General features: G+C 39.8%; 1 protein-coding gene across 4 annotated transcripts; it reads right to left on the bottom strand.

Annotated features, from left to right (window-relative positions):
• Positions 1-1905: 1905 nt before the first annotated feature.
• On the bottom strand, positions 1906-18718 carry NANS (N-acetylneuraminic acid synthase). 4 transcript variants are annotated; one of them, XM_045760379.2, is made up of 7 exons: positions 18658-18718; positions 10680-10819; positions 9899-10114; positions 7967-8090; positions 7172-7407; positions 5537-5707; positions 1906-3497 (listed from the first exon to the last, which is right to left on the bottom strand). In XM_045760379.2, exons 2-7 carry the CDS (start codon positions 10806-10808, stop codon positions 3312-3314), a joined length of 1062 nt encoding a protein of 353 aa, XP_045616335.1. In that variant the 5' UTR covers positions 10809-10819; positions 18658-18718; the 3' UTR covers positions 1906-3311. The 4 variants fall into 4 exon arrangements, with proteins under 4 accessions (XP_045616335.1, XP_045616336.1, XP_045616334.1 ...); XM_045760380.2 differs by lacking the exon at positions 18658-18718 and adding an exon at positions 18388-18636; XM_045760378.2 differs by lacking the exon at positions 18658-18718 and adding an exon at positions 16341-16582.
• Between the last annotated feature and the right edge of the window lie 1494 nt (positions 18719-20212).

Here is a 20212-nt window from a genome sequence, read left to right as displayed (position 1 = left end):
GTGATAATAGTCAAATTTCTAGGTTTAGAGTACAGTATTATAATAGTCTCCCAGCATGATTGTTTAATGTGTGATACTTCTTCTCCACAACATACTGTTTCTTCCTGGAGTATGGCATAATCTCCACTGTGTTAATGTGGAGACTTATTATCTCCACTGTGTTGAACTGTGGCAAAGTCTCCACCCTGTAATGTTCAACTCGGAACATAGTAAAGTCTTCATTATATAGTACAGTATTTTATCTTGGAGCATTGCAGTCTCCACTGTGTAATATTTCAAACCAGAATGGTGAAGACCACACTGTAATATATTATTCTACAGTGTGATGAAGACTCCACTGTGTAATGGTTGGAACCTGAAGTGTAGTGAAGAATATTCCTTCGTGTGATGATTCAGCCTGAATTATGATTATCATGTCACAAATGTGCCAGTTTAAACAATATAATGATGACTGTAAATTATGATGTGTTAGTCTTGGGTGGCGATTGCTGAACTTAGCAATTTACTGTTTGGAAGTGTGGTGATGCCTCATTGTGATGTGAAAACCTGGAATGTACTGATGGCTCAAAATGCCTGTGTGTGTCAAGCTGAAATGTGGTACAGTATTTCATACTTTGATTTGTCATCTTAGAGGGTGGTGATGTCTCCACATAGTGATGTACAGTATCATACTTGAATAGTGATGACTCTACATTATGATGTTATCTTGAGTCAACTGTGGTGATGATTTCACATTTTGAGAAGCAGTAGCTAGTGTAGATAAAATCAGCCCGTCCTCTCGGAGTTGCCACAACAGACCAGAAATAGAGTACTAAGATGAACGATCCTAACCTATCCCTATCAACCCACACATAGAAAATGTGGTTGTTTGTATTATTCATAGTACACCATCTTTTGTCCATTGGGAATTTTGGCATGAAAATACTGTATGATGTATTATTTGAGAGGACAGGTTGGGGAAAATTAACAAGTGCCAAATTTGTATTAATAAGTGCATAATACCTTGTCTTTGCTGAGGATACAAAGAGCAAGATGTGAATTACTTCTTGCAGTAACAGGTTACCTAAGTATTATTCTTAGTTATAAAAAACTAATACTGTACTACTGTGTATCTATTTAAATTACATTGTGTTGAACATGCTGTCATTTTTTAAGATCATAAAACCACATCCCTCATTGAACTTTTGCATTGAAATAATCTGGTTTCAGCTTTATCTTTTATGGACATGTTACTTGAGCATTTGCAGCATTTGAGGAAATCAGTAGAAGCTTGAGGAGGATTCGAACCCACTCACTTGGTACTCCCATGCTAGCGCCCTAGACCTCTACACCACGACACGGTCAAAAGCAATGCAACCTGGGATTTAGCTAAATCCACTAGGAGTCCTGAGGCTCCACACCAAAACCCAAACCAGGAATTTCACACATTGCTCCCGTGCACTATGGCTTCTGCTCAAGTAGTTCACCTCTAATGCTTCTCGTCAAATGCACAATGAAATCACATTATGATGTATCAATGAGAATTGATATCTGATTTAAGAAGAAGAGTATAGCTCCATATAGGTAATTAAATTGAGTGGATACTGTATTTGCAAACAGTAACAGCAAAATCAAATCGCTAACCAAATACATAGCTATGCAAATGCTAAATGATTATACAGTACACCTTTCAAGTGCCACAATAAGCAGCTCACATGGGTGGGTGAGTTTGAACAGAGAAATGTGCGGGACCATCAGAATGCTAAGTGGTAATATATAGAAAAATTATAAATAGATGCAGAAAAGTTATTATTACTGAGAAGTGAAGAAAGAGTTCTGGTGGCAAAAAAAAAAAAAAAGTTCAAAAGGTCAAATTTCAATGAGTTAGATGTTACAATAATAATTGTGGTCTTTAAGAAGTTAAGCTCAAAGTTATGTAGTTTTATTATTTTTGTAATAGCTTTCTAATTTATAATGCATGTGTATATAGTGCATTTGTACGTTTAAATATAAAACAGTATGTTCAATATAATTTAGACTAAACAAAAAAGTAAAACCAGGGAAAAAAATTGGGAAGAGATCCAGAACATTATACCCAATGTTGCATTGCATGTTTGCAGCAGTGTTTAAAGGTTTCAACACTAAAGCTTTCTGTAAGAAAGTTCCACATTTCACCAACACTTTAAAATCTTTGTAGGCATACTAGGCACACCAATGCTGGTTCCAGCCCCACAAGTTTCCTCAGGAAAGATTGACTGCAGATCCTGCCATCTTAAAACTACTGTGGTATTAAAATTCTTCTCACACTTGCTTCATCATCTATACTAAATAAAGAGGTCAAACACAAACCTTGAGTCAAGTTACCACTATGAATTGGAACAAATAACAGTAATGAAATTTTGTGTTTAAAAGTACTTGATAGAAAGGAGCAGGGTTGGAATTATTTTAAAATGTTGGCATATTTTGGAAATAAGAATATCAGATTAGAGAAATAAAACTAATGTATTTATATTCTGAATAATACAAATTAACAAAGATGCATGCCAACACATTGATCAATTCTAAAAATCACCGACACCCAACACTCCTAAATGGTACATATACCTTCAAGGTACATATATCATACATTAATAACATATGAAAGTGTAATAATGATCACAAAGTATCCTAATTGATTGGTGCACATTCAAGTCTACAAGCTAACGTGCAATTAGTATTAAAACCAAAGTTAACAAATATTCTAACATGCAACACGAAGCAGGGGTAAAAAAATAACATTTGTTTCCGTTACTGCCCCATTCAACATGTTTATCTTCATCACTTCAAATTGCATCATATTTGCCCCTGTTACTATCTCTTGCAACCTGTCTGTTATTGCATCATGCAATACATACAGGAACACATCAATTAATGTTGTGCTAATTTGGTGTCTCCTTCTTCTATCTTAAACACCTTATCAAAGCAATACATTGCTGCCTACTCCCATAAATTCCACTTGTATAGTTTTTTTTTAACATTTACACCACATCCATACTAATATATCACTTTTATGCTTCAGGAAATCTTCACAGATATGACACTCATAACATGGAGTCACTGCATAATGAAGTAGAAACAACATATCTTTTACTCATGCCATATAAGAAGAATGCAAAGTGTCCATGAATGAAATATGCATTAACATACTTGCAGAACATTCTAAGTTATATCAAGATTAATATCTTGAGTGAATTTATGAATCACATCACACCTGTACACACTCATAACATGTATACAATGCTATATCGGTTTCATTCACAAACAAAATTTGGTAATGACTTGCATAAATATTCTCACAAGACATCTGCTTCCATAATGCTTTCATCCTCTTCTACATCTCTGTTGAGATATCCACCAATTAGAGAATCTAGTCGTTGAGATGGAATGCCTCGTGGTTCTGCCACTTTTGCCACTAAGTCTCCTTCTTCCAACATCTGTCCTGCTCGAATTTTACGTGCAGCTACTAGTGTCTTGCCAAGCTAGGAAGAGATAATAATATGTTGAAAGTTAATACAGAACTGTATATTATTTTGTACCCTTTGATGTACAATATGTGTACATAGTATTTATTAAAATAAACTATTTATTTATATATACAGTATACAAGAAGATCGTTATGTCTGAAGGTCGCAGACATAAACAATTAGACCAATATCAAATCTACCTATATGATAAACAATATTTGAAAAAATCCTTTATAAACAGCTCTACTCCTACCTCATAAAATTTGACATACTAAGACCCTGTTAGTTTGGCTTCCGCTCCTAAGAGTTCCAACGATGCAATTATTAGTCTGCTTGATATTTATTTATTTTATTTATTTATGCATATACAAGAATGTACATAAGGAATGTGAGGATACAAATATGGTAATTACAGTCTTGTAAAGCCACTAGCACGCGCAGCGTTTCGGGCAGGTCCTTAATCTAAGAAAATTTTAAGGAGGTAAATACTTGCAAAATTATTAACAAAAAATGATAACAGATTACATGAAATGAAAAAAAGATGAGAGAAAATTGTAGGTACAGTATATTAAAGCACATAGGTAGCTAAGATTGATTGCAATGACAGCTTGAATGGTAGTTGACAAAAAAATTGGTAGGCACAATACAGCAGAAACAATATAAGATTGGTTGCAATGACAGCTTGAATGGTAGTTGACAAAAATTGGTAGTCACAATACAGCATATGGCTAGCACATAAAAGAAGACAGCAATGAACACAATGATAAGGTTGTTTGATATTACATAAAAATTAGGAGATTGGGTAACACTATCATTTACACATTCCTTGACAAAAAAAAAGTTCCCAATTGGACTCTTCATTGACCTGAGAAAGGCCTTTGATACTGTTAACCATAACTACCTCCTATTTAAACTTCACCATTATGGAATCTGAAGCCTTGCCCTGAACTATATTCAATTTTATCTTATAGTTCTTATAGATAGCTCTTATCTTATAGCGAATTTAAAGTCCCAGGAAGCAGCCCATAGCAGCTGTCTAACTCCCGGGTATATATTTACTGCTAGGTAACAGGGGTATGAGGGTGAAAGAAATTCTGCCCATTTGTTTCTGCCTCCACCGGGAATTGAACCCAGAACCTCAGGACTACGAGTCCAAAGCGCTGTCCACTCAGCTGTCAGATGTTAATGGGCTGGTGGTGTGGGTAAAGATGGGACATCTCACTGGTGATCAAACTCTCTGGCTTCATCCTTGACAGTATAAAATATTATCTCTGAGAATGAAACAAATAATAAAGCAAAAACCCTTTTACATTTATTAAATGTATGGTTACATTTATTAAACAGTTTATAAGCATGAAAACCTCCCAAACGATTGTTGTTATTGTTATAAACAACCTTCTGGTGCTCATTAACTGTTTAAAAATTGTAAACAAAGCCGCCAAAGATTGAGAAAAGATGTACAGTACAGATTCGTAAGTGCTTGCATAACTATATCATGAATCTGACCCCAGATAAATAGGTTGCCTAGTCTTATCATCCTCTGTGCTTTGCCAGCAATTTGGTGAATTAGTGGAAAACTCTCATCTTTTAATTAATGTTAAGCTGAAAGGTTATGTGTAGATATAGCGTCATCTAGTTAAAAATGTCTTTATTGCTATAGTGCAACAATATTATTTTTAACACTGTAGCATCTTGGGCACACTCAATTTCCAGATAAAGGGAAATGGAGAATTATGGGCCTCCATGCTTCATAGACACGTGGGTGGGTCTTCCACTTAACTTAGTTTTTTGTCTCCTCACCTTAGGTCAGAAGAGGAGCTTTTTTTACCATCCTCATCTGCCCTTTGGATCATCGAATCATTCTAACCCCCCTGACAATGTCAAGGCACCATGTGAGGGGGGGGTACGGCTAGAAGTGCCTCTTTTAAAAACCATTTAAAAGTAAGTGTTTCTTCTAATTAAATACAAACAAAGCAAGTATTTCCTTAAATAAATTGAAGTACATACCATAACTTCTAAGAATTGTATACCAGGTACAGTATAAAAGCACTAACCTTTGTGAAGCATGGCTCCTCACAGGGTTGAAAAGCTTTAAGGGGGCTGCCAAGTGCAGCTTCCACACATCTGATTGCCTTAACTAGTTCTCTTAAATCATGTGGTTCCAGTGAGCAGGAATGATCACTTCCTTTCCAATTCCGATTAAGGGTCATGTGACGCTCCACCACCTGTAAAAATGGCAGTAAAATAATGTTTAGGTATTAAAAGTTCAAGCAATAAATTTAGAACAAGTAGTATTCTTTTGAGAAATTTGGTGTCAAACAATAATTGATAATCAAGTAAAATACTCTGAAATTGTACTAAAATTTACTTTTTTTTTAAACTGTGAAATGATATTGCTTGAATATATAATAATTAAATATATAACTTATAATTTAGTAGAGTAACTAAAGAGGGATGGCACTGAGGATGGGTGGTGGGAGGCCTATGAACATGTGGGGTAAGTTGGTGGGGCTGAAGGATAGTGGTGGACAATGGGGGAATTACAACTAGGTGGGTAAGGCAAGGTAATTTGCCTTACTGAGGAGTTACTGAGGATACCGAGGAGTTAGTCAACTGTTGTGAGGTTGCATTCTGAGAAGAGTGTATGTGGGTACTGTGTAAAAACTTGATTTGGTATCTGCTCGATACCTCAAGACCTCTTGTGGATTCAGTTGAATCCCACGTGAGAGAGAGGATGATAGTGGAGAGCAAAGTGGTGGAAGGTGGTCTGTTAGGTAGGGTTGGTGAAAGAAGGGGATGGCAAGGAACTGTCAGGTGGTGTGGCAGGTGTTTATGGGCTGGTGGTGTGGGTGAGGATGGGAAGTCTCACTGCTGATCAAACTCTCTTGCTTTGTCCTTGACAGTATAAAATAATAATATCTCTGAGAATGAAACAAACAATAAAGCAAAAACACTAGCTGCCAGTGGGCTGTCCTGTCCATTAATGAAAGGAACCTTATGATCATACATAAATATTGCATATTTTAAGTAAGTACAATTGTGTATGCTCATACTATCACAAAGAAACGCAAAACTTTACTGTATATAGGGTTACAACATTTAAATTTAATTTAAATTTTTTCTTAATATAAAGTACTGGACAGTACTGTAATTTAAGTGAATATGATGAGGTGTTGACCAGATCACACACTAGAAAGTGAAGGGACGACGACGTTTCGGTCCATCCTGGACCATTCTCAAGTCGAGTCCATTTCTCACAATCAACTTAAGAATGTCCAGGACGGACCGAAACGTCGTCGTCCCTTCACTTTCTAGTATGTGGTATGATCAACATACTTCAGCCACGTTACTGTGACTCATCGCCTGAATATGATGAGGCATTCTCGAGTTATTGAAAGGAAAGCTGTTAGAACATAAGAACATAAGAACATAAGAACGAAGGTAACTGCAGAAGGCCTATTGGCCCATACGAGGCAGCTCCTATTTATAACCACAAAATCAAAGAAAATAGAAGAAATGAAATAATACCATAAATTACTCCTACCAGACAATGCTTAATAAACTTTCCTACTAGAAAATAATACAATATTGGTAATACGTAAAGATTTAAAACGCTGTTAAAATACTGTTATAAATCCTCAAATCGAGGATTACAAGTACAGTACTGTATTTTCAATGGAGTGACTTACCCTGGCCCCACGAGCCACAGCTGCAATCGTAACATGAATTCCCAACTCGTGTCCAGAGTACCCAATGTGTGCATGAGGAAACATCTGAGCATATGTATCTAATACTCTCAGATGGGTTTGTTCTGGGGGCGTGGGATATGCAGATGTGCACTGAAGAAAGACCAGGGGTGTTGGTGGGTCTTGCATCATAGTGAGCTCTTCATAAACCTGAGACACCCATGCTATATCCGACATACCTGTCGCAAGGCAATACACAATGCTTTAACAAGTAAGACAAGCATTATTTAAATACTGGTACAGTTAAACAATTCCTTTATTGAGATAGTAACTATATTTGACAGTAGCAAATTATACAATAAAAATAGAGATAAAAAGCCATAGACCTTTTTGTGAAGACTCATTTGATACTGCTACAGCAACTAACTTCTTTTTCCCCACCAGGACAACGTTAATCATGTTCACATTAAAATTATTAACCAAAGAATTACTGTAGTTGTATAAATGCCTTAATTATTGCAAATACAGAACTCTATTTCTAAACACAATACAGTACAGTACAGTAATTTTGTTATCTCTAATATTTACCCAAAAACTATGTGCACAAGTGACTTTGCATAAAATGTACTTACCCTAAATATTGCCTTTTTTAATTATTTAGTGGTGCATTTAAATCATTTTTAATTTCATGTATCATTTCATTTCATTTCATGTATCTTTTTCAAATAAAGTTTGATGGATGATGCCTATTACTGAACTTTTCAACTAAAAAAAATCAAATGAAAAAGTGGTACTAACCTGTTGAGACGACTAGAGGTTTGCTGCAAGCTGCAGCAGTGCGAAGTAGTGGCAGGTTATGGATGTCTCCTGAACCAACCTTAATGAAAGGAACCTGCAGCTCGTGTAACACGTACAGTGATGGCTGCAGTGAAAGAAAATATGTAATGTGATGCTTCACTAGAACAGACTATTATAGTGAGGTGAACACATACAATGATGGCTGCAGTGCATGGAAAGAATATGACCTCTTCACTTGAATATATGTACTCCATGCTATGGTGAACACATGTAGAAAGGATAGGGTAGGCTACATACAGGCTGCAGATGAAGGAAAGTATGTGATTCGGTACTTAACCCTTTGGCTGTTATACGTGGCTGTGGTTGAATGGCATAATACAACAAAAATTAGCCCATATGGTCTATATGATCTATAGACCATAACAAACTATGGAGTTGAAATGAAAGTGTCACATGTCAAAGGGTTGGATATACTGTACAGTACTGCAGTGATGCTTTTTTGAATATACAGTACTCTAATCATTGGTGAACTTATACAATACTGGAAAAGAAGAATGTGATGCTTCTCTTGACTATCCGGTATTGTACTCTGCTGTAGTCAATATATACAATGAAGGCTATAGTAAAAGGAAAAAAATTTAAGCTTCATTAATACAGTATATTATGTTCTGGCGAATATGTACAAGACAGCTGAGGATGAAGGGAAGAATGTGATGCTTTACTTGAATATACTCTATGCTGTAGTGATCACACAAGAGGAATGTTCTATATAACAATACGTTAATGTTTGCCATTGTTGCAAACTAATATTTCATACAGTATTAATTATGGTTATACATTGTACGTACAATATTATGAAACTTGGTGCAGATGAATATATGGGGATATATTTAAAGGTAATCTGCTGTATATTCTGATTAAATGTGTTTCCAAAGAGTTTGATGAGGCATTATATATAAACATACACCTATGTAAGGCTGCCTCACATGAAATGTGAGCAAAAGAATCAATGCTGATCTTGGTTTACACGATTATGCTCATAACTGCACTCCTTTTTAGTAGTACAGTAGTAAAGATTCATTCTTTACTCACATTTGAGAATCCCAGGTTCAAACCCCCAAGCTGGACAGAAACAGTTGGGCATGTTTCCTATCACCTAAAGCCTCTGTTCACCTAGCAGTAAATTGATACTGAGAAGTTAATAAACTTTTGTAAGGTTGTATTCTGAGAAGAGTGTATGTGGGTACGTACTGTGTAAAAACTTGATTTGGTATTTCCTCAATACCTCAAGACCCCTTATGGATTCAGTTGAATCCAAGGATACATTACTTATTAGTATATCATGACTCAGTGGTTTAAGGTGTATGTATGGGAGTACCCATGGTGTAGGTTCGAATCCTCTACATAACTCCAATCGACTTTCTCATTGACATATCACATTAATGTGATTTGTTTGTGACTTGATTAGGGTTAGAACCTATATTGAGGTCCCCCCCATCCCCAAGGTCGACCTACTGGTCCTTTCCAGGATGCAACCTCACAAGAGTTGCCAAACTCCTGGGCTCCTATTTAATGTTAAGTGAACAGAGGCATTAAATGAAATGAAATGTACCCGACTACTTCTATCCCCCTTAAGAATTGAACCCAGGAACCCCTACTGTGAGGTGAGAACGAACCAACTGTACTATGAAATAAATCACACAGCGACTCTCATTCAAATTAACAAATATAGGACGCAAATGTTTAAATATTGGTTTAATGTAATTTGCAGCCTGTCACAGCAAAAATGTAATATTGTACGTATACAAATTTGTAGGTTGTTTGTAAATGTTTGTTAGGGTACATTGGTATGTTTATCTGTACATGTGTATCAGATCTGTATGCTAATTACTATCATACAGAAGCTGCTAAACAAGATTACAGGAAACTTACTATATCCATGGCAGAAGCTGTAAGTGGGATGTCCAGCTGCCTGGCATATTCCTGCAGCTCTTGTAAATGGTCTCGAGAAAAATCTAGGTGCTTCTTGTGTTCACCATACGTTTCTCCCCATGCATGTTCTGACTTGTAGGGGCGGTTGAGGGCTTGCTTGTTGAACTTGTCAGGTAAGGATGACATTTGAAGCTTGACACAGTCGGCACCACATTCCTTAATGATAAGAGGAATTAATAAAATATGGTTACAATGAAATTAATATTACAAGAGAAAACAAGGCATGGACAAAAGAAGTACCGGTAGACTCCCTAGATCAAATTTTTTAAGATGCCATTTTTTCAAGATAATAAATGGATATTACATGTAAAATTACAACTGTACTGCAGAAATTAAAACACAATCATTCTGAGTAAATTTCTTTTAAGATTAATGGAGTTGATCAGAAATCATTGCACAATTTTTTTTAGAGGGTTATATTCAGTTGACTCCTTTCCTTCATTGTCACAAAATATAAAAAATTATCATGATTTTTAATCGTTCATATTTTTATATTTAGGCTTAAGACCAAAGCATTTAGGCCTTAAGTAAGTACCTGCATTTAGTAGAAAACACTGATTCATAGTAATGAACCCCAGTGAACCATAATACTTTAAGAATTTCACCTAATTACTCTAGTGCACTATCGGTACCCCCTTATCTAGAATGTACAGTACTGTATATTTAAAGTAATTATCTGCTTTTCAAAGGTATTACAGGTATTGTTTTAGCATACACTCACCTTGGCTCTGCGTATAAGTGTCTTGGCTAGCTCGATATCACCCTGGTGATTCTGGCCAATTTCAGCAATAATGAAGCAGGGCTGACCCTCCCCAATGTAGCGGCCTGGCACCAGCTCCAGGGGCTCCATCCTGCACTCCTCTGTAAAATAATTTATACATCTAAATTTACCTGAAGGCCTACCATCCCCTCCCAGACCCTTTATACGCCCTACCCAAACACTTTACACTGTCCAGTACTGTAATTGATTTCAGAAGGGCCTGAAGATGATTTGGGGATGTATTGAGGAAATCAGGTAAGACTGATTTGGGATGAGCCTGGGAATGTTAGGGGAATACTGTTTATAAGTCCTTTCCAGACCCTATACAGTTGTTATGAACTGGGCTTAGGCCTAAGCCATAACTTTATTTTAAATGCTCGAGTACAATTTGCATACCATTGTGTGTAACTTTATTTAAAGAAAAGAGTTGTTGCTTATTTTAATTTATTGCTAAGAGAAATGTGCATGCAAATTTAGCATTGAGCATATATAAATTTAAAGTAGATTAATCAGAATGATAATCAAACATGTGCTAATTTGCCAGAGAAGGCTATTGATAAGTTTGCATGTTTTCTTATTACTGGGAATGTAGAATAATTATTTGCATAATGTACAGCAGAAATTATATGTACTGTACCAGTAATATGTTGGTTGTAAGTTTAATTAATAATAATAATAATAATTTTTATTTAGATAAGGTACATACATAAAGAGATTTTACAAAGTTTGTTGGCTTTATAGATAGAGCTAGTACATACAATGCCTAAAGCCACTATTACGCAAAGTGTTTCGGGCAGGAAAAACATTAATGACTAAAGCTTAAAACTAATGGGTAAAAAGAATAAAATGTGTTGAGAACAAATAAAAATAGAGGTAAAAGAGGGGGGAACATTGTTGAAAAAGCAGCACAAATACAATTACAAATTACTGTATTACAGAAAATTACATAAATTATAAAGAGTTTGAATCTTCTAGTTAGTCTTTGGGTTTAGTCTCTCAGTGCAGCAAGTCATCGGTGGTGCAAATTATTAATGCATGACTGGGCATGGTGATGTTGACACTTTTTCAACTGTACAGTACTTTTATAGGTGTTGAAATTATCGGTAGGGAACTATTATTTCTATTTACTAGTCTTCTGGCATTTGTGTAGAAGCAATTTAAAATTTTGACATTGTTCCTAGGGGATTGAGATATTGCACCTGTATTCTGCACATTATTATTCCATATACTGTACTGTCACTTTGGTTTTGTGCCTGCTTGTGGTCCGAGATATATAGGGTTAGTTCTGCTCTTATGTATTGTTAAAATGTGTTAGTGTAAGGTTACTGATTGTGAATAATAGGAGAATAATTGTGACTAGCTAGTGGAGTTATTGGATATTGCATTTAAAGACACAATTTACCTGTCACTGACCATTAGGGGAGATGTGGCAACTATTATGAGACAGCGAGCCTGTTCTCCTAGTTCAGCCAAAGGATGTACAAATTTGATCAGAGCATGGCGAACTGCGGCTCATCTCTATGACCACCCTAACCAGACATTTCTTGCTAATGTTCTGAGTAGGTATGTTCTGAGTTCTGGTAATGTTCTGAGGCGACCTATAGTGAACATACACAATGCGTAGGAATTATTATTCGTACAGTTGTGTAACTGGTGAACCAAGTGCTGCCACCTATGATACTGATTTACCTAGATTAACTAGTTCTTATGGTGGCTACTTGCATGGTAATTAAGTTTTCTCTGCCTTACTCAGTCATTCCTGTATAGTGTAATTTGGATCTTGTTGGCATTTTCTAGAGCAAACTGTAATCACCCATTGATTTGTATATAATTGCTCTATGATAATGAAGTTTGTTAATTGTTGCCTATTATATTATTTAATTATACCTCCTACAGTCATGAACAAGACAACATTAAGCAATTATTAACTATGTTAATATTTATTCAGAAAAAGGCTGAACTGGAGGCAGGGCCAATAACAAGGTAATCAGCATTATTAGTGCACTTAATCATTACAAATCCTCTCCAAATCTTTTAAAGGCCCTCCCCCAGACCCTTTGCAGGCCCTCCCCCGGACCCTTTACAGGCCCTCCCCCAGACCCTTTACAGGCCCTCCCCAGACCTTTTAAAGGCCCTCCCCCAGACCCATTTGCAGGCTCTCCCCCGGAACCCTTTACAGGCCCTCCCCCAGACCCTTTACAGGCCCTCCCCAGATCTTTTACAGGCCCTCTCCCAGACCCTTTACAGGCCCTCCCCAGACCCTTTACAAGCTCTCCCCAGACCCTTTACAGGCCCTCCCCAGACCCTTTACAAGCTCTCCCCAGACCCTTTAAAAGCTGTCCCCAGACCCTTTAAAGGCTGTCCCCAGACCCTTTAAAGGCTGTCCCCAGACCCTTTACAGGCTGTCCCCAGACCCTTTACAGGCTGTCCCCAGACCCTTTACAGGCCTTCCTCAGACCCTTTACAGGCCCTCCCCAGACATTTCTAGGTCCTCGATAAAGCTCTCCTCAGATCCCATGCACAGGTCCTCAATACCTTTCACAGACCCTCAAGAAGCTTAAGTTATTAACTCATTGATAAAATAATAAAAATAATGCTTCCAGAAGCGCGATGTAGATAATTTATACGATCATTAACATCCGGATTGCTCTTAACCGGATCCGAAACATGGGTCCACCCGCCTTGTACGCGGTTGCGGCTGGTTTCCGTTCGCACCTCTTTATAACCACGTCAAGATTGATGAAGATTAAGCCACCCAATAGGTGGCAAGGGCACGACTAGCTCGTAACCGCGTCAAGGCGTGAACTCCATCCAAACAGCGTCCGTAGAATTACCCAAAGCCACCCAATGCTGCCCAAGTCTCCTAGCATTTCGTAAGTAATGAAGAAATTAATTACTGTACTTCAAGAAATTCAGGGGTATGTGTGAGATATAGATCAATTAATTTTATCGTGTGGATGAAAGAGAACTACGATTGGAAACTTGGGATTTAGATCAAAGAAAAATCTTAAGGTGATACTTAGATAATAATTCACAGAATTCACATTACCCTATTTCTAGCGAAATTGTGTTGGACTCTATCTATTTCGTCAACCACTGATTCGTCTGGGAACTGAATGTGCTGTACTTAGCAAATGACCTGGACCTCATCACAGCCCCTGACGCAAGTCTCACTACCTCCCCTACAACACAAGGGACTTCTACAAGGTTGATCTCAACTCAGACTTCAGCTACGCCAAAGACCCAGGCTGCACAAACAGCAGCGTCCTCCAATCCAGCCCCAAAAGCTACCACCATCACCATCTCAGCAGAGGCGCTCGCAGACGCGTGTTCTCTTCGACCACCAACACCAACCGACGTGGCCGAACCAGCTTCTACCACAATTCATCGACTCCAGAGACAAGCTCAGCCTCAGGCTGTGAGACCAAAGCCACAAAAACGGACTACTCAGGCGAGGAAATCTCAATAAGAGCTCCATTGCCGCTGGCTCTTCCCCTTCAACGTACAAGATCTCCTCATGGAGGCTACATCACCGAACTCCAATGAAGCACATCCAAGTCAACTCCCAGCAAGACTCAGACTAAGAAAAAACGGAAGACCTAGCGACCTTCACTAACTCACCAGCTCTATAGTTGGTATAGCTAGCTCTCTGAGACAGACCCCCTCCCCCCAAAAAAAAAAAATCCACCCATCCACAGATCACCAGTATCAGCTATTGGTACAGATAATGGCTCCAAAGAGCCTCCACTTACGGGCTATTCATGCCCGTGCCACCTTTTCGGGTTGCTTAATCTTTATCAATCAATCAATCATCTATTTTGTATTCCTCTCAAACACAAAACATATACACAGTTAAATCTTTAAACCTAAACATGTATATTGCTCGGTAAGAACATTTGCAGTGACAAAAATATCATAATCCCAGACAGTGGCATTATTGTTTGTTTCATTTTTTTACTTAACTTACCTTAACCGGTAATGTTTAAAAAACTACGAGGGAATCATTCATTTCTTTAGGAAGGGGGAGACGCGTTGGACAGCTGGGGGGGTTGAAATTGAAATTGAAATAAATTTATTGAGGTAAAATACACACAAAGGGATGAGGTAGCTCAAACTTTTCTCACCCCGTTCAGTACATCGTGTTAATACATACATATACACATATCACAAACAATAAATATATTACCAAACATTCTGAACGCGGGGGGGGGGGGGTAAACTTTCAATTCCTTAATAACTTACAATTATATAGGTCTGTATGAAATAGGCTAAGGCGTGACAAATATTAATATTGTTATTATTACTATTTGCATTATTTAAGTTTGGTAGATAAAATTAAAAACAAAACAAAAAATATTATGTCCTGACTTTGGCAGGGGTCGCCTAACTACATCGTTTCCCGTGCCAACACGAGTCCACCTGTTGCAACTTGACTAAAACTTCACATGTGCAACATTATGTTGTTTTTTGTTTTGCTTTAGGAAATTGGGCTCTTTGATCATGAAAGACAACTTCCAAGTCTCATTTATTTTTTTTTTAGATTTACGACAATGTCAAAAAGTTTTCAGTTGCGACAACAAAAGTTTTCAGGTACGACGACAAGACGTTTTCAGGTACGACGACAAGATGTTTTCAGGTACGACGATGACAAAATGTTTTCATTTACGACACTCGACAGTATGACGGACACAAACGCAGAGAGAGAAACGACGAGAGAGAGAGAGGGGGATTATAGAGGAAGGGATGGAGGGTTAGCCTCATGCATTAAATGTGAGTGGCGGCAGGTAGAGAGGTCTGTGTGGGACGAAGGAAGCCTCAAGGTCACCACCACATTGATCTGTGTTAACATGCCAGGCAACATGACGTTTGGGCGCTCGTTGATGACATGGGCAACAATCCATACTTATAACCTAACACCCCAACATATGAAATTAATTGATAGTAATGACGGTTTAGTCCGTTCTGGACTCTTTACCAAGGAATTTTTAAGTCCAGGACGGCCTGCAACGTCGTCCTTTTCATTTTATGTGTGGGTTGATTGATTTACTTTATGCTACATTACTGTGACTTATTTTATGTAATCAATACTTGGCCCACTTCCGTCTGATGCCCAGCATCGACTCCTTGCCATACGCATCGCCTTCCTCTTGCCACGTCTACGACTACTTACTTGCCACGACTACCACCACCTCCTTGACATGACCACTATCATTTCCTTGTTACGGCTACTACTACTCCACTGCCATGCCAGCAATCACCTAGCTATGTTCACTACCATCCCCTGTCATGTCCACTGCCATCCCGCCCTTACCATTACTACATACAGTGCCACGCCCAACGCCACCTTCTGGCAATACCCACCACCATCTGATGTGTGGTTTGGTTATCATATCTTTTGCCACTGATATTAGCTCACATCGTCTGCATAGCCACGTAACTTACACACTCTTAAGTTAGTAATCTTGAGAGAGAAACCATCGGAGAGGGAAAGATTAGGGTAATGCTTAATGCTTGATTACAGTTCTAAGTTATTAACCAACAAAATAAACAGACATGCTTACTAGCTATAAACCTACAGGCAATATACATATTAATCCTGGACAAGGGAATATGTGCACTTACATCTGGGGCCTTGGCGTTTTCCTTCTGCACACACGTATGTCAGTCACTTGGCTCTCCACTCACACCGCCGACCCCAACCCTCCTTCAGTTCCGTCCACCACTGCCTCTTCCTTCTCCTCTGTGGACCAGCTTCCCTCCCTCATTCCATATCTGGTCTCTATTTAAAATGAAATGGTGGTGCCTCTACCAGCTCTTTGCTCTCACACCATATGTCTTGCTTCGATCAAAAACGCCAACCGTCGATCGAGCCAACTGTCGGATTATTCATTGTCCACAAGTGTTCATGTGTTCACAGGTGTTCAGCACGTTACACCATGCCTACCCCCTTCCCCACACCTACTACCTCTTCCTTGCAACACCCGCCAACATTACAAACCCTTTACTATCTCACATGTTCCACTTAAGATCCTGAACTTCTCTGCCGCTCTTAACCTCTGAGCCTCCCTGACTGGCACTCCTCGAATTACCTGCACAACCCACGACCCCTCAGCCTCCCTGCACAACCCACGACCTCTCAGCCTCCCTGCACAACCCACGACCTCTCAGGCTCCCTGCACAACCCACGACCCCTCAGGCACCTTGCACAACCCACGACCCCTCAGGCACCTTGCACAACCCACGACCCCTTAGGCTCCTTGCCCAACCCACGACCCCTCAGCCTCCCTGCACAACCCACGACCTCTCAGGCTCCCTGCACAACCCACGACCCCTTAGGCTCCTTGCACAACCTACGACCCCTTAGGCTCCCTGCACAACCCACGACCTCTCAGGCTCCCTGCACAACCCACGACCTCTCAGGCTCCCTGCACAACCCACGACCCCTTAGGCTCCTTGCACAACCCACGACCTCTCAGCCTCCCTGCACAACCTACGACCCCTCAGTCTCCCTGCACAACCCACGACCCCTCAGGCTCCCTGCACAACTCACGACCTCTCAGGCTCCCTGCCAACCCACGACCCCTCAGGCTCCCTGCATAACTTACGACCTCTCAGTCCATTCAGCATGTTCCATAACCCTTCAACATCTCTGCCTCGCACACACATTTTTTTAGAATATCTATCTCACTCACAATCCCTCACCCTCCCTACCTCAATCTCAACCCCTCAACTTCCCTGCCTCACCCACAACCTCTTACTTCCTTGCCTTAATAAGACACCTATTACGACCCATCATAAATCTTGTCTCACATCCCCTGAACCTCTCTGCTTCAACTACGCCTCTTCACCTTCACTGTTCCACCCATACCTCCCTGCTCAACTCACGCCTCCTTTAACCTTTACTGTTCCACCCATACCTCCCTGCTCAACTCACGCCCCCTTTAACCTTTACTATTCATTGCTTATCCACACTCTTCAAGCTCGCTGTTTTATTCACAATTTCTAATGCTCATCGCTGTGATGAAAAACCCTCACTTCCTTGCCACATTCAAATCAAATCAGTCTCCGTGCCTCACTCATGATATCCCAATGGTCAAACTCCATTTAGACCCCTTGAAGCTTTCCTACAGAACTCATCCCATGAGCTTCAATGTCACCCTATAACGACCCCTCTTATCTCTACCTCATTCGCAACCCCCTCCCCCCCCCCGTCATCCATAACAGCCCATAAGTACCCTTTTGTTATCCTGCACGTCCCATATATGTGTGTACATAATTACATATTAATAAGTCGGATAAATAAATTATAAATAATACAGGCTTAATTATACATGAAGAATTAGTTTCCACTCCTATGGTAATGTCTGACTGTCTTCCCGCCAGTTTAACAGTCAATCCGTTTTACAGGAAGGGAATTTGATCATCTCATGCAACGCGATATATATGGGACCTGTCTTCACATGATCACAATTTAAACTGAATCTTTTCAAGAAGTTTGTATCGTCGTTTTTCCTTTGAAGCGAAACTTAGATGTGATAACGTTTGAGGTTAGCAGGTGCGACCAACAACCGGTCTGGCCTGAGCCTCCCCTCCACGGCTTCTCTCACCACCTGCCTCTCACTCCACTACCTCTCACTAGCCTTCATAATAAGGTTCTTTATGAACTCACCTCTAGTTGGTTAGTAACTATTCTTATCATCACTAGATTGTTAAATTAAAATAGTTTAGATTTTCTTGCAAGATCTAATGAGTCAGGTTTGAAAGGGTGAGTCACAATGCACTCTACAGGACCAGGGTGAGTGCATCGCCGCGTCAGTTTACCACTCTGCCCCGGGCTTACACAACGACACAACGACACACGCTCATTATGGGGGTGTTGATGAAGGTATACAGAGGGAGAGGAGACAGTCTAATGAGGAGTGAAACTCGCAACACTGACCTCTGGGCGTGACGGTTTGTTTACATCGAGGAGCAGCATCCACGCAGGTCAGCTGAGCCCATCTGCGCCGCCGGGATGCTCCACACCGCTATAACCACATCCTCTTCCTCCTTCTCATTCCACATGCTCATGCGCCCATCTCTTCATTTAATTAAACATTTATTTTGTTCGTTAATTAAAATTGTCTCCTTGGAATTTTATGCGTGTGTAGTGAATAGTGGAGGACGCATTATTAATGGAGTTGAGCGGTTGGTCATTGATCGCGGGATAGTTGTTGTGGGAGCCGCGGTGTCTGGCGGCGCGAGTGTCGCTCCTCAGTGCTGAATGGAGGTTTGCATGCGGGAATTTGCCCATTTTTGCACCTCCTGCGTTTGCCGGTAAGTTGATGAGTGCGGCCTTGTAGAGTGTAGGGTGTTTCTGTTCAGTACCGCCTACCAAGAGTGCTGTTCACTGTAAATATAGCCAGAGGCTGGGATGAAGAGATGGTTGCATGAGTAACTTAAGATTTCATCTTAAAGAGCTTTTCCAGTCAGCATTGCTGCATTATTTATATTCCTTATTATCAAAATGCATACAGGCGTCTCATAGAACGTAAATAACCTGTAAAAGAAAAATGTACAAGCGTAATATCTTCCTGGATGGTGCACATTAAAAATTTTAGGTGTAGGAATAATTCTTATAACCACACTGGTAGCGGACAATGCCAGAGCTAACAAGGCCGAGGAGAGTGACAGCAACAACAACTGGTAATAATGTTGCTGGTGAGCACCGCCCACAGGATGGTTAGATGGTGCTTAATAATCTAATAGGGGCTACTACACAATCTACATGTTAACCTGCATGCAGATATATGTAGGCCTACCTTTATTTTTACTACAGTATTAATTGAGCTGGTTTTTAGTCGCCCTGTTCACTACTAGTAATGGTGGATATGCTCGTTATTGTCTCGAATGTAGGCCTTAATTATTGAAATGTTTGGTATTATAATATTGAGGCTATGGTCAGTGCAGCTAGGCTATGTTTGGTGTTGTCATGTATCAAGTGTTAGTCGTGTGGGCCCCTGTGTCCAGTGATGGCCATGTGTCCAGTGTTAGCCATGTGTCCAGTGGTAGCCGTGCGAGCCATGTGTCCAGTAATGGTAGCCGTGTGAGCCATATGTCTAGTGTTAGCTGTGTGGGCTGTGTCCAGTGTTAGCCGCGTTTTGGCTAAGCCGTGGTTGGCTAACCAGTGTGTCCAATGGTAGCCATGTGTCCAGTATTAGCCATGTGTCCAGTCGTGGTAGCCGTGTAGACCATGTGTCTAGTATTAGCCATGTGTCCAGTGGTGGTAGCCGTGTGGGCCATGTGTCCAGTATTAGCCATGTGTCCAGTATTTAGCCGTGTGGGCCATGTGTCCAGTGTTAGCCATGTGTCCAGTATTAGCCGTGTGGGCCATGCGTCCAGTGTTAGCCATGTGTTCAGTGTTAGCCGTGTGGATATTTTTCACACTGGGCACCTTTGTCTAGTTTACTCTTAATTTTGTATAGGTTACTTAGACCCAAAAGAGAATTGATATA

This window comes from Procambarus clarkii, chromosome 66, assembly GCF_040958095.1.
Source record: "Procambarus clarkii isolate CNS0578487 chromosome 66, FALCON_Pclarkii_2.0, whole genome shotgun sequence".
Lineage (NCBI taxonomy): Eukaryota > Metazoa > Arthropoda > Malacostraca > Decapoda > Cambaridae > Procambarus > Procambarus clarkii.
The sequence above is the reverse complement of the archived record's forward strand: the minus strand, read 5'-3'. Positions and strand labels throughout refer to the sequence as shown.